The following is a 14,546-nucleotide window of genomic DNA, read 5'->3' as shown; positions in this document are numbered from 1 at the left end:
AAGAAAATGATGTGTTATCTTATTCATTTATCAGTTATCTTACACATAACACATGGGCCGTGTGTGGCTAGGGATTCTCCCTAGATTGTCTTTAGAGCAGTCAGGAGAATTTCATGAGTGTGTGTGTGGGGTGTGTGTGTGTGTGTGTATACGTGTGTACATGCACGCGCGGCCACACACAAAATAGAACAGAACAAAAAACTAAGAAACCTCAAAAGCTCACAAACCAGAAGGACACCTTTTATTTAGATGCCTTAAAAGCCTCTCAATTATGCTGTGTTCCGAATTGTCCCACCTTCGTCCCTCAGAGTAACAGAACTGACGTAATCCGTGGTCCTGGTGCATTTTCAGTTACAACTTGCACAGGATCTAAAAATACTTTCCCTTAGCTCAGGCAAAAGGAAAGTCAATTGCTTTACAATACTGTTAGAAGACTCAAAATGTGAGTCTAATGATAATGAGGACACTAAAAACCATGCAGGTTTCAAGTGGCTGAGAACTGTTTCGTGGAGTGTAGAGCTAAGGGAGAGGTCTACAGGAGAGTTTGCTTTATTCACTAGTGCTGTGCATCTGTTGCTGGCTTTTGAACCCAGAATGCTGTGCTTGTTAAGCCTATTGATCACGAAGTCAAAGCTTAGATTGCTCATGTATATACATTCATGTAGGTCAAATACTGTCCAGGGCTTTCATGTGCACAGTAGGCACACAGCTTAGAGGCCTCTCCTTGGGCATCTGCAGTATGTGACGTGACTGAATTGTCTCTGCTTATGTAATGTCTCACATGGTAAACTTGGGAGCTTCTGCTTGCGTAGGAGGAAGGCTTTCATGCTGCTTCCCTTCTGATGTGGCGGGTAGATGCCAGATTCCAGTATAGAGAGTGCCACACCTGACGGGACAAGGAACAAAGCCACGAGACAGCTAAGACGAGTGCTGAGAACAGATGGTGGATTTCATTTAACATTAATAAGGAAAACAATAAAATTGTACAGATCATTTCCTATTAAGTGGCAAAGCCATCCTGCTCTTAATGAGATGAAATGGTGATTAATTTCAGTCATATTAAGTGCTACCTACTGGTGACTTTTGTTTCCATCCACTCAGCTGGAACACATAGAAGTCAAGTTTGCCTCTGAGGCTGAAGATAAAGTCAGGGAGGAGTGCTGTCCTGGGAAGCCACTTAACGTTTTCAGAACAGAAGTAAGTGGAAGACGCCATATTGAATCATTGCCTCTTAGGCCTAGACGAGACTTGGAGGTCATTTCAGCAGTGGTTCATGTAGAGGTGGGGGCATTGAATGTGAAGGGTTGGAAATGGGGCTGGGCTTGTGCAGTATTGGTTATTACTTACTTTATTCCGATGGTAGTGTTAGTTATTGCTTGCAGTTTTAAGAAATGAAGTAAGATGTTCTAAAATTGATTTTTATTGAAAGAAAGGCAAAAACAATCTAGCTGTGAGTAAGACTTGCAAATGCCCTATTTTGACTTTTTAACTGTTATGCAAGGATTTTTGGTTTTTGGTATAAACCAGAGGCAAGAGCTCTTAATTACTGTAGGAACTGTACTTTTTGGTCGTTATTGGTGGAAGTATAAAGGTCTTACAGATTCTATTGAGCCTCCAGGAAACCATTCAGATTTGGACTACAATTAAGACTCCACTGGAGGATGTGGGACCGAGGTTGCTTTGACCACATTTAACTGAAAACAGGCCTGTTTTGAAAGAGTATGGGAATCACAGTCTTGGAGACCTCCTGACATTGTTCTGTGATGATTCTCTCATTGTCTCACGGTGTGCCTTGCAGAAATGCAGTCCTTTTGGGAAGAAATGAATGAATGAAATAATGTTCATTATACAGCCATAATATTCCTCTTGGGGATATGGAAATCTGTAAAGTGCCTCATCTTGTGCTTGACCTATCGTAGCGAGGTTGAACAAATGATGGCAGTGGAGGAGAAAATGTCCTTCGTGTTCTGGTGTGTCACCAGTCACCAGCGTTAGTATACGCAGTGTAGTCCATACACCAGGGCATCTTGGTGTAGACATACATGAACTTTGATAGTTTTTCTTTCATATTTGACTGTCCTGGTCATAATTTTAGAATACAGAATTAGAGATATTTTTAGTGGGTATAGAAATGTGGTAGAGATCGCTCTTGTTTTTTGACAGTATTCAAGTTTGGCGTGTCGTAACTTGTATTTTTCCTGTCCCAGCCTGGTGTGCCAGTTTCCCTAGTAAATCCTCAGCCATCGAGTGGGCACTTCTCCACCAAAATCGACATCAGGCAAGGAGATAGCTGTGAGTCCATAATCAGACGCTTGATGAAAACGGACCGAGGGATCAAAGGTAAAAGGCTTTCTGGAAACCCCCACTTAGCAGGAGCTTGTGTGCTGATGAGTTATTCATCGAAAGGATAGCAAAAGCTTGCCTAAGGACAGCGGTGTAGCACTTTGGGAAGAGGATTGGGCCCAGACCTGGAGACATAGATTTCCTTGGGCTTGCTTGGGGTTAGGTAGCTTGGTAACTCTTCTGTGTCACTTGAGCGCCAAGCACATTCTCTTTCAGTGTCATGAGTACACTGGATTAGATTTTTCTTTTCAGTATCCTAGAATCCTGTTTCCGAAATTACAATGAGTGATTTGTGTCTCTTAGAGGTGATTCAGAGTTAGGGAACACATACCTTAGTATTCTAGACTAAGTTGTCCAGCGGGGCCTCTCCCTAGGTAAGAAGGGAGATAGAGTAGGAGTGTCTGCGTGTTTTCCATGTGTTAGCTCTTTACAGTTACAGTGTGTGTGTTCTCAGCATCATTAGTCCCCTCACAGAGAGAATGAAATGGAGGCTTACAAAGGTTAAGGAACTTGTCAGGTTTGTTTAGCTGGAAAATCTCAAGCCTAGAATTCAAACTGTTTGACTCCAAAGCTTATATTTTTTCTTTTAAACGGTGTTTCTCCGGGCAAAATAAATAAATAGTTTCAGTTGCTGATCTAGATTAAGAGTATATATATATTTTTGTGTGATTAAAGCCAGTATAAACATCCTCCCCACTCCCATGTAGGGTCTTACTGTGCAGTTCTGGCTGGCCTGAAGCTTGCTGTGTAGACCAAGTTTCCTGAAACTCAGAGATCCGCCTGCCTCTGCCTCCTGAGGGCTGTGGCTGCCCTTTTCAGTCCTCAGTGTATTAGTTTTCTTGTTGCTATGAAAAAATGGCCGACAAGAAGCAACTGAAGGAAGGAAAGATGGATTTTGGCTCCGGCTTGTGCGTGTAGTCCACGGTGGCAGGGCCCTGACAGTAAGGCCAGCCCCTGACTGTTGCAGCAGGATCCTACATTTGCTGTTGGGAAGCAGGAGGGTGAACACTAGGACGAAGACGTCCTTTTCCAGGAACCAAGGGGTGGTGCCACCCACATTCAGAGCTGGGCTCTGCTCATTTACACCTCTCTGGAGATGCTCTTGCAGAGATACCCAGATCGGCGTGCTTCCCTCATCCTTAATGCAGTCAGGTCAATGAAGAGTAACCACCACTCTAACATGTGCTGGTGAATACGAGAGGCGGGTTAGTGTGTCTCCATATTACTTTTCTCCAGAATTACTAAGACTGACTAATGCTAAGATTCTTCCTTTTAGATGATACCTATCTTGCCTTGTGTGTGTGTGTGGTGTGTGTGTGTGTGTGTGTGTGTGTGTGTGTGTGTGTGTGTGGTATGTGTGTGTGTGTGTATGTGTGTGTGTGGTGTGTGTGTGTGTGTGTGTGTGTGTGTGTGTGTGTGTGTATGTGTATGTGTGGTGTGTGTGTGTGTGTGTGTGTGTGTGTGTGTGTGTGTATGTGTGTGTGTGGTGTGTGTGTGTGTGTGTGTGTGTGTGTGTTGGGTCGGGGAGGGGGCGATAGGCGACAGGTGTCTTGCTTGCTATGAAGCCCTAGGTGACTTGGAACTCACCATGTAGACCAGACTGACTTTGAACTTGTGGCAGTTCTGCTACTGCTTTGTAGCTGCTGGAACTACAGGTATGTGCTCCCAGCACTGGCCTCCTCCTTAAATTTAATTTATTCATTTCTTTGCAGTGCTAGGTTTTCATTCCAGATACTAGGCAAGGGGCCTCCCATTGAGGTATATCTTCAGCACTTTCCTTTTAAAATAACATTTAGTTACTTTTATTTGCATTGCATGTGTACATGTGGATATACATGGAGGTCAGAGGACAGCTGTCAGGTCATCAGGCTGCTGTGAGCATCTGCACCTACGGAGCCATCTTGGTGGCCCTCTTCTTTTTGATAGCAATCAAAAGTGGCCTAGCCTGGGCTTGATGTCACATGAGTACAGTCCCAGCATTTGGGGGAGGGGGAAGGGGCTGATCAAAAGTTTGAGGCCAATCAGGAGACACAGTGAGAGCCTGTCTCAGAAGAAAGGAACTGGATAATTTTTTTAACTGGATAAACTTTTCCATAATGTTTTCCTTTCAAATTATTGCGTGATGTGCCTAGGTGCTTACACGTGTGACATGTGGAGTTGGTTTTACCTTCCACGTCTACATTCTGAGGATCAACCTTGCAACGCCAAGCTTGGGCGGCAAGAGTTTTCACCCACTGGGCCATCCCACTGGCCCAGCATAAAAATTTACTAAAGATATTTATAAATCCCAACAATAACCTGATTCTTGGAACTGCATTTAAAGTGACCATTCTGTTAAGGTAGAAGACTTGAATTCATTCTCCCGAGTATTTTGTGTTCTGTTGTTGTTTCCTGTCTTTTGGACATCTGTTGAGAGTCTGCCTAGTGTGGTATGTAGGAACAATAGATATTCTATATATACAGGGTTTATTCCCCTGAACACTGCTGATTAGGAACTGCGTGTAGTGGAAGGGGAGGTGACTATTGAAGCACTTACCTGACATCGGAGGGGGAAAGTACTGAGTCTGTAAGAAGAGTGAAGATTTCGGCCAGGGCATGGCTAGGTCAGATCTCCAGCTGTGCTGCTTCTGGGCACATTGATGGAGAAAATGCTGTTCGGATGGGTGGGCCTTGTGAAGTGTGTCAGGTGGAGGAGGTGCCTGCTGTGTTTCACTGTAAGTATAGGTATCCACAGTGTACTAGGTAAGGGGTTTTATTATTTATAGACATGGCTTTAAATTGTGGTAAAATACTTGAAAATACAAAAGGTACCAGTTTTTCTCTTTTTCTTTTTTGGTTTGTTTGAGATGTCTTTGTATAGCTCAGGCTAGCCTGGATTTCCAAGCCTCCTGAGTGCTAAGATTCTAAGTAAGGCCCACCATGCTTGGCTGTTGGAGCCACTTTTCGGGTCGCTGACTGCATTCATGCTGTTCAGCTACAGAATTTCTCATAGTCCCAGCTGAAGCCTTGTGCCTGCTCTCCTGCTGCTTCTTCCTCTAATCTAGTCCCTGTGACCACTCTTTCCACCTATCCTAGGTACTTCACAGGAGTAGAATTAGTGTGTCTGTTTTTTTTTGTTTTTTGTTTTTTGTTTTTTTTTTTTTTGGTTTTTAAGACAGGGTTTCTCTGTTTAGCCCTGGCTGTCCTGGAACTCACTTTGTAGACCAGGCTGGCCTCAAACTCAGAAATCCTCCTGCCTCTGCCTCCAGAGTGCTGGGATCAAAGGCGTGCGCCACCACGCCCGGTGTGTCTGTATTTTAAAGATTAGATGCATTTTATTAATAAGCTTCTTTTAAAGCCGGAAGTTTTTTCTGTTTTTGTTTTTGTTTTTTTGTTTCTTTGGGGTTTTTTTGACATGATACCTCACTCAGCCCTGACCTAACTTGAGCCCTTTTCCTGACAGGGCTCTTGAGTATCAAGCTATAGGCATGTACCACTTTACCCAGCAGTATTTTTCTTCTTTCCTCCCTCCCCTCCCTCCCCTCCCTCTCTCCCTCCCTCCCTTTGTTTTTTTAAGACAAGGTTTTCCTATGTGGCCCTGACTGTCCTGGAACTCACTCTGTATACCAGGTTGACCTTGAACTCACAGAACCGCCTGCCTTTGCCTCCTGAGTGCAGACTCTAAAGGAGTGCTCCACTACTGCCTGGCTGTTTCCCCTTTCTTGTTAAGCTTATTTCACTAAACAGAATGTCTCCCATGGGTTGGTGTGGGGAGATAGCTGTTTGTAAAGTAGCGCTATGCAGATGTGAAGGCCTGAGTTTGGATCCCCAGCACCTACATTAAAACATTTTTAAAAAGCCAGGTGTAGTGATGTATGTCTGTAACTCTAATGCCTAAGGATGTGTGCAGACAAATAGGTTTCAGATAGCCAGCCAGCCCAGCTGAAATAGCAAGCTCAGATTCTGAGAGATCCTTTCTTCTTCTTCTTCTTCTTCTTCTTCTTCTTCTTCTTCTTCTTCTTCTTCTTCTTCTTCTTCTTCTTCTTCTTCTTTTCTTTTTTTTAAAGATTTATTTATTTATTTATTTTATGTGAATACACTATAGCTGTCTCCTGACACACCAGGAGAGGGCATCGGATCTTATTACAGATGGTTGTGAGCCACCATGTGGTTGCTGGGAATTGAACTCAGGACCTCTGGAAGAGCTGTCAGTGCTCTTAACTGCTGAGCCATCTCTCCAGCCCCTGAGACCCTTTCTTAATAAATAATAAGGTGGAGAGTGTTAGAGGAAGACACCCAGCACTGACCTCTGGTCCCCATGTACACATGTATATGTGAATGCACCCACATACATGTGAGCATACATGCATATCCCCCCCCCCCCCATACACATACACACACACAGAGTTTTCCAAGACTCATCTCTATTCTTTAAGATATCTTTATTTTATTTTATATGTGTATTCATGTGCCTGAGTTATGTATATGCACCAGTGCAGATGCCCATGGAAGTCAGAGAGAGGGGTCAGATCTCCTGGAATTACAAGCCACTCGACAAAGGTGCTGGGAACTGAATCTGGATCTTCTGCAAGAGCAACAGTGCTTAAGCATTGTGCCATCTCTGCAGCCCATATAGGCATTTATCATGTTTCCCTAGTCAGTGAAATGCCATAGAATGGTAGATGTGCCTTTGGAACAAATAAGCGGGACTTGAAAATTTAGAAAAATTAGTATCTAGGAAGCCATGTTATGCCTTCTCATATTGTATTGCTCCTGTTTAGTCTTAATCAGATTTTATAATGGAAAAAACTGTTGCCCTGAAAGACATTAGAGTGGCTTTTAAAGAAAATGGGTTTTTGTAGGGATTCATGGGTCCTTATTATGAGGTTGTGGTACACTTGAGGATGTATCCCTGCATTGCAAACTGTATTATGAAGTGTTAAATCAGGGACAGGGAGATGCCTCAGTGAGCAAAGGCATTTGTTGCCAAGCTGATTGCCTCAGTTGGGTTTTCATGGTGTGGTAGAAGAAGAGAAACTTCTTTCACGAATTGTCCCTGACTTACACATGCATGCTATGTCGTGAGTGCACACACTTACACAATTAATTAATTAATGATTTAAAAAATAATTTTAATAAATAATAAATATAATTTTAATAAATAAGTTTAAAAGATGTTAACTCACCATTCCTATTAAAGGCACTCAGAGCACTAACTGAATTCCTCAGCATTGTGTTGTCATTGCTTTCTATCTGTTGTCTTTTCTCATGGAATCTGGTGTAGTTCCTATTTATTTACTCATACCAGCTGTGAGTAATACACAGTTTTTTAAGTTTGGTCTTAGAAACTGCTGTAAATTTTGGAAAATGGATAGCATTAGCAAAGTTTGAAATTGACATTCGTGTGAGAATCCACAGAAGAGATCTAACCTTGATACTCTCCATAGGCCCTCAGATTGCTTTGATATGTACATATTGAATATGTGCGCTAGAAAAGCAGTTCAATTCAATACCATACTTCATAGTCTGTATGCTGCAGTAGACAGCAAGCAGCCCAATTAGTGCCAATTGTATTGAGGGTGACTGTGGTCTAGGTATGGGAAACACTCGGCTCAAACCATCATTTCACTCCACAAAGGCCACTGGGCAAATCTTGATGATAATGACTTTAAATCACTCAGACCCAAGCCACATGTGAACTAATAACCTGGAGGTGAGGCTCCATTGCGTATCACCAGTCCCTAGGGCCTTTCAGTCGCTCTTATCTTTTCTCTAAGTGCCTGAAACCTTGTGTAGTTGCAGACTTAAATTTCAACATTTTTAGTGATGAGAGAGATCGAGGATAAGAACAGATATGAAGGTCACTAAGAAAGCCCTATGAATTTATTGGCAGTAATGAACTACATGGCAAAACATCAAATCAAATATGTTTTGTCACTTAGAAGCCCGATTGAGTGTTAAGGTTTCTTTGAAATAGTTTAAATTAGATTTGGTTGAAATGATGAGGGTCGACTGTTAGAGAGCTGCAGCGAATGTATAAAATCTTCTGGCAGAACTTATTACTACACTGATAGCAGAATACTTGGTGCCACCGAGGCACAGATGAAATCGCAATAGCTGTTGCCATGAATTGTATCCATGCAAATAGGAAGCCCACGGTGAGGCTCTGCCTGCCTGCCTGCCTGCCTGCCTGCCTGCCTGCCTGCCTGCCTGCCTGCCTCTTGTTTTAGTTTTCAGGTTAGTTTTCAGGGCCTGTGCTTTGTCTTGGGGTGGGCTGTGTAAGGTCTCTGCAGAGGCTCTGAGCACTCGCAGGCAGGGTTTGCTTTTATGGCAGATGCAGGCAATTGCTCTATAAGCCCTGAGAGCTCTTCTCTAAACTTGCAACCTTTTCGTCCTTGTTTCCCAGAGAGAACAAAATGCCTGGAAGACTTATACTCTGGGTATGGCTGCCAGCTGCATTAATGTCTTCTTTTATCTCTTATCCCTTACAAAGCTAAGCTTTGTCCTCTTGAGACACCACAAGGGAATGCAGCTCCCAGACCACCCAGTGGTCTGTGTTAGAAAAGCTTAGGAGTAATGTAGGAAATGTGTTTTGGGGAGGGGCGGGTGAAGCACAACTGGCCACACTATGCTTAGAACGACAGACCCAGAAGGAGCCATCGTGATTTCCCCACCATATAAAACCAGAATTGTTTGATGCTGAGAAGTCTCAGAATTGCTTAAATAAAAACTTTTTGACCTGATTGTTAAATCATAAATTTATTCATAGGGCAAGCGCTCATTTGGCTGTGGTTTGTGTTGTCATGGTTGTTTTTAGTCAGGAGCCATATTACCAGCCTGCAGCAGCAGGCTAAGTGCAGGTCACATTAGAGCAGTCCTCCAAGCTGCAACTCCCCCTGCCTGCTCTTTCGTCTTGGTTCTCACCAGCTTGTGCTACAGACACTGGTTACCTCTTGAGTAAACGATGGAACAGGTAACACTGTTTCTCACAGTGATTGGGACTGCTCCAAAAATAACTCAATAAGGTCCTTCCCAATCGGAGCGCATCCCGGAGCACTGAAGCATGTCACGATGACTTAGACCATAAGTCCGCACTGGAAAAGACGCGGTTCATCCTCCTCTCGGTTTCACACTCCGAATGTGTCCCACAGGACCTGCCTGTCTGGGCTCAGGTGTAAAGCTGGACAGGGATGCGGATCAGATATTAGCTCTGCCTCTGACACTGGGTCCTAAAAATGGGATGAAAATGCTTGTGTCTGGCTGTTACAGCCAGGCTGTGACGCCGTGAGTGCTCACGTTGCCCATCTCTTGTGCTGTAGATCTTTCCAAAGTGAAGCTGATGCGGTTTGATGATCCTCTGTTGGGGCCTCGGCGAGTTCCGGTCCTGGGGAGAGAGCACAGTGAGAAGACACTCATTTCCGAGAACGCCGTTTTCCACGTGGACCTGGTGAGCAAGAAAGTCCACCTCACCGAGAACGGGCTGCGCACGGACATCGGCGACACCATGGTCTACCTGGTTCACTGAGCTCATGCAAATTGGAGAGTCGGGATGGTTTTCGGATACTTCTGCTCCGAGAATCTCAAGCTGGCTCTAACTAGACTTCATTTCTAACTGCTGAGTTCTGTATGTAGTCAGAATTATCCCAATTCTTCTTTGATTTCTAATCTAATAAACTTGCATTTTTTTCACCTTTGGGCCATGTTATTTATTTATTTTTAATAAATAATTGCTGGTCCCTAGAAGTTTTTAATCTTTATACAGAAGTGTCAGGATGCTTCCTTTTTTTCTATTTTTGTTGTTTCAGACAGGGTCTCACTTTAGCCCAGGCTGGCTTTGGAGGCTACATACCCTGGAGCAGGGGTTAATGGCCACTGGGAGCCAGCTGTAGAAACTGAACTCAGGTCCCCTGCAAGAAAAGCAAGTGATCTTAACTGTTAAACTAACCTTCTAGCCTGCTTCTTTTTCGTTCTTTTCTTTTCTTTTCTTTTCTTTTCTTTTCTTTTCTTTTCTTTTCTTTTCTTTTCTTTTCTTTTCTTTTCTTTTCCTTTCTTTTTTCCTTTCTTTTCCTTTCTTTCTTTCTTTCTTTCTTTCTTTCTTTCTTTCTTTCTTTCTTTCTTTCTCCTTTCTAATAAAAAAATTTGTATTTACTTAGAAGCATTCAGAATGTCAACAAAACAGCCACATTTTTTTTGTTGCAATTACACAGAGTGGTATTCATTTAACAGAACAACTATTATCTTTGTATAAGCCGCATCAGAGACAACTGAAGATGAAAAAAATAAAACCCAAAAATAAAACCAAAAGAAAAAAAAACCAAAAAACCAAACTACTGTCCCCATATATAACTAATTTGTGCTGTGCACCAACAAGAACCTGCTTTAAATTTCCATGCCAGTTTACAACTCCCAGACTGAACCAGGCAAGGTTAGTGGCTATTGAAAATACCACCAGGACAGGGCTATCTAAAGACACATTTGGTGGTGTGTTAACTATACAAAAAAAGACACTTGTACAGTTTAAAAACAAATCTTACACAGCCTTACATTTCAATTTTTTTCTTTAAAAGGAGTGAGTTGTATGGGGGGGGGTGGTTTAAATGCTTTATAGACAAGAAAAAAAAAACTGCACTAAAATCAACTTATTAATCATCATCTTCTTCATTTTCGTCTTCCTCTTCTTCCTTCTTTTCTTCACCCTCTTCATTCTGCCCCTCATCTTCCTCTTCCTTCTTTTTCTTGCTCTTTTCAGCCTTGACCACCCCCTTTTTTGCTGCATCAGGTTTTCCTTTATCTCTGTAGCCGCAATATCCTTCTCGTACTTCTCCTTCAGCTTGGCAGCCTTCTTCTCACAGGGCTGTTTGTCATTCGCTGCAGTGTTGTTCCACATCTCTCCTAGTTTCTTTGCAACATCGCCAATGGATAAGTCAGGATGCTTGCCTTTGATTTTGGGGTGGTACTCAGAACAGAATAAGAAGAAGGCCGAAGGAGGCCTCTTGGGTGCATTGGTGTCCTTGAACTTCTTTTTGGTCTCTCCTTTGGGGGAGATGTAGGTTTTCATTTTCATAACGAGCCTTGTCAGCTTTTGCCATATCTTCAAATTTCCATTTTCTTTAGCAGACATGGTCTCCCACCTCTCTGAGCACTTCTTGGAGAACTCTGAGAAGTTGACAGAAGCATCCGAGTGCTGCTTCTTGTGCTCCTCCCGGCAGGTTTGCACAAAGAATGCATATGAGGACATTTTGCCTCTCGGCTTCTTAGGATCTCCTTTGCCCGTGTTTAGTTGATTTTCCTCCACAAGGCACAGAGTCACCCAGTGCCCGTCCGGCTCGCGCTTGCCCCGGCGCTGTCTCTATGGAGCTCAATGTACTGCAATGGCTGTCTTTCTTTCTTTTTAAATAAGTAAAATACACTGTTTGAAAGTCAAAACTATATTCATTCACAAAAATCTTATTTCTACTTCATAGCTAAACATTATTATTTAATTTCTTGATTATCTCTTTTGTGTTTCTTTCCAAAACAGACAACTTATTTATATATCAATTTCTGTTTTCCAATACAAATAGTAGGAGGAAACATTTTTCTATAGATTTATATCTATATAAATATATTTTCTATGGATTTATATCTGTAGATATAAGTATCTTTCTATAGAATTAAATATAAGAATATTTTATACTTTTTAAAGTTACCAACAGGGCTGGTGAGATGGCTCAGTGGGTAAGAGCACCCGACTGCTCTTCTGAAGGTCAGGAGTTCAAATCCCAGCAACCACATGGTGGCTCACAACCACCCATAACGAGATCTGACTCCTTCTTCTGGAGTGTCTCTAGACAGCTACAGTGTACTTACATATAATAAATAAATAAATCTTAAAAAAAAAAAAAAATAAAGTTACCAACATATCCTGAGTATGTTATCAGATCTCTCATGCTTCTCTCCTTTGGCCCTAACTTGCCCCCTTTCTCCCTCGGTCCACCTCACTGCCAATGCTAGGGCAAAGGTTTACTTGCCTAGTTTCATAAATGAACTCTCACCTTTCCAAGTAATATTCTGGAGGCTTGGTTATGAGTGTATAGTGAGAGACTGGAGAGGTACAGCATCGTTCAGCAGCTACACATACTTTCTGCTCTTAATAGAGGACCCAGGGTTTGTTCTTGGTACCCACAACTACCTACAACTCCAGTTTCAGGAGATCTGACACCCTCTTCTGGTCTCAGGCTCCTCAATGCACATAGTGTGCCTAAACTGCTACAAGCACACACACACACACACACACACACACACACACACACACACACACACACACACACACACAGAGAGAGAGAGAGAGAGAGAGAGAGAGAGAGAAATAATAACTCTGAAAAGAAAGGAAACTTGGCAAATAACCTTAAGAATATGTGGTACATAGTTTTGGAAGTGTATATTCAGAGTAAGTTTGTAGATGAGAGCTAGCTTATAGGTTCAAAGGTCGACGTACCTATATTTTCTTTGGCAAAAAGTTCCGAGGTACCTGGGAACAGCAAATACAAAGACTCTGAGAGAGGCATGGAGCTGCATGTGGGAGCAGAAAATGGCACGGAGGCCCCGTGATGCTGGTCTGGAGCTGAGGAGATTGTGGTCTGCTGCCTGTGTTGTAAGGCTGTTTGGTGAGTGGGAGAGACTGTGCACTGCAGGTGGGTGTGTGGAGGAGGTGGGGACTGAAGAAGAGCAGGCCCTGAGCCTTGTAGATAAGAACTGTGAGGTAAAGGCAGATGGGGTCTGGTAGTCAGTGCTCAGGATAGAGCATTGATGACTAGGATTGAGAAGGAAATTAGAAACAGGTAACTGGATGGAGTCTTCTCATAGGAGCTCTTGGATTCTAGGGCAAATTCAGATATTTTAACTTAATATGGCATGTCAGTATACATCTTTGAATCAAATGATAGTTTTACTTTCATATTTTATTGTTGGCTTTTAAAGAAAGGGTTTCTCTGTGTAGTCCTGGCTGGCCTGGATATGTTGTAGACCAGGCTGGCCTTGAACTCAGAGATCTGCCTTTCACTGCCTCCCAAGTGCTAGGATTAAAGGTGTGTACCACCATGCCTGCCTAAATGTTTCAATATTTTGATATACTTCTTGAAAATATATTCCTTTGCTATTCTTAAGAATATGGGCTTAGAGCAGGGTGCTGTGGCACATGCCTTTAATCCCAGCACTCAGGAGGCAGAGGCAGGCGGATTTCTGAGTTCGAGGCCAGCCTGGTCTACAAAGTGAGTTTCAGGACAGCCAGGGCTATACAAAGAAACCCTGTCTCGAAAAACTAAAAAAAAAAAAAAAAAAAAAAAAAAAAGAATATGGGCTTAGGCACTCATATCTCTGGGTTTGAGGCTAGCCTGGTCTACAGAGTGAGTTCCAGGATGGTCAGGGCTGCACAGAGAAACCCTCTTTTGAGATTCACAAACAAACAAAAATGCATGGACTTAACACTAATGGCTTGTTCAGTGTTTTTCTTCTTTTCAGTGTCTTGGACATTACATTTACATTAGAGCAGTGGTTCTCAACCTTCTTAATGCTGTGGTTCTTTAATACAGGTCCTCATGTTGTGGTGACTGACCCCCCCACACCCCGCCAACTATAACATTGCTACTTCGTAACTGTAATTTTGCTGCTCTCATGAGTCATAATGTAAATATCTGATACACAGTATTCTGATATGTGACCCCTGTGAAAGAGCCTTTCAACCTTGAAAAGAGATTGTGACCCACAAGTTGAGAACCGCTGTTAAAGTACCCCAAACGTGGGGTATTATAAATTAAGTTTCTAATTGTTCTCTGCTATGCTATACACAAAGTGTAACTAGTTGTATGTTAAAACAAAACAAAACAAAAACCTAAAGTGGGGTAGAATATGACCTTAGTGGGGTAGAACGGTCTTAGAGAATGTTATAAAGGAATGTTTAGTACATTTTCAAATTTCAGGAGAAGGTGCTAATTTGTTCCTCTCATTTCTGTGACAGTAAGTTGAGAGTACTGCCACTCAGGGCTTTGCTACTAGCCACACGAATCTTCAGAGCACTTGAATTGTAGCTGGACCAGATCTCCATGTGCTGTAACTAGTTTACGTTCCAGATCTTAGAGACTCAGCATGCCAAAAGAATGCCCGATATCTCAGTAATACTTTTTAAAATATTGATTGAAGGGGCTGGAACAGTTGCTTAATGGTTAAGAGTACTGGCTGTTCTTCCA

General features: G+C 42.6%; 1 protein-coding gene and 1 pseudogene across 2 annotated transcripts in view; one reads left to right on the top strand and one right to left on the bottom strand.

The window, feature by feature from the left end:
* The window catches only part of Lars (leucyl-tRNA synthetase), a 59,940-nt gene extending 49,878 nt beyond the window's left edge, over positions 1-10,062 (top strand). Inside the window, exons 29-31 of one of the 2 annotated variants that reach the window (XR_001782319.2) lie at positions 1,102-1,197; positions 2,208-2,340; positions 9,642-10,016. Coding sequence is in view for 1 of the 2 variants with exons in the window: in NM_134137.3 (NP_598898.2) it covers positions 1,102-1,197; positions 2,208-2,340; positions 9,642-9,847 (435 nt within the window). In the remaining variant the exon portion in view is untranslated. Of the gene's footprint in view, positions 1-1,101; positions 1,198-2,207; positions 2,341-9,641 lie in introns of both variants that reach the window. The other variant, NM_134137.3, reaches the window with a different exon arrangement.
* A 705-nt stretch (positions 10,063-10,767) lies between these two features.
* On the bottom strand, positions 10,768-11,701 carry Gm5504 (predicted gene 5504; annotated as a pseudogene).

Source organism: Mus musculus, chromosome 18 (assembly GCF_000001635.26).
Source record: "Mus musculus strain C57BL/6J chromosome 18, GRCm38.p6 C57BL/6J".
NCBI classification, from domain to species: Eukaryota; Metazoa; Chordata; class Mammalia; order Rodentia; family Muridae; genus Mus; species Mus musculus.
This window is presented reverse-complemented; position numbering and strand designations above follow the sequence as displayed.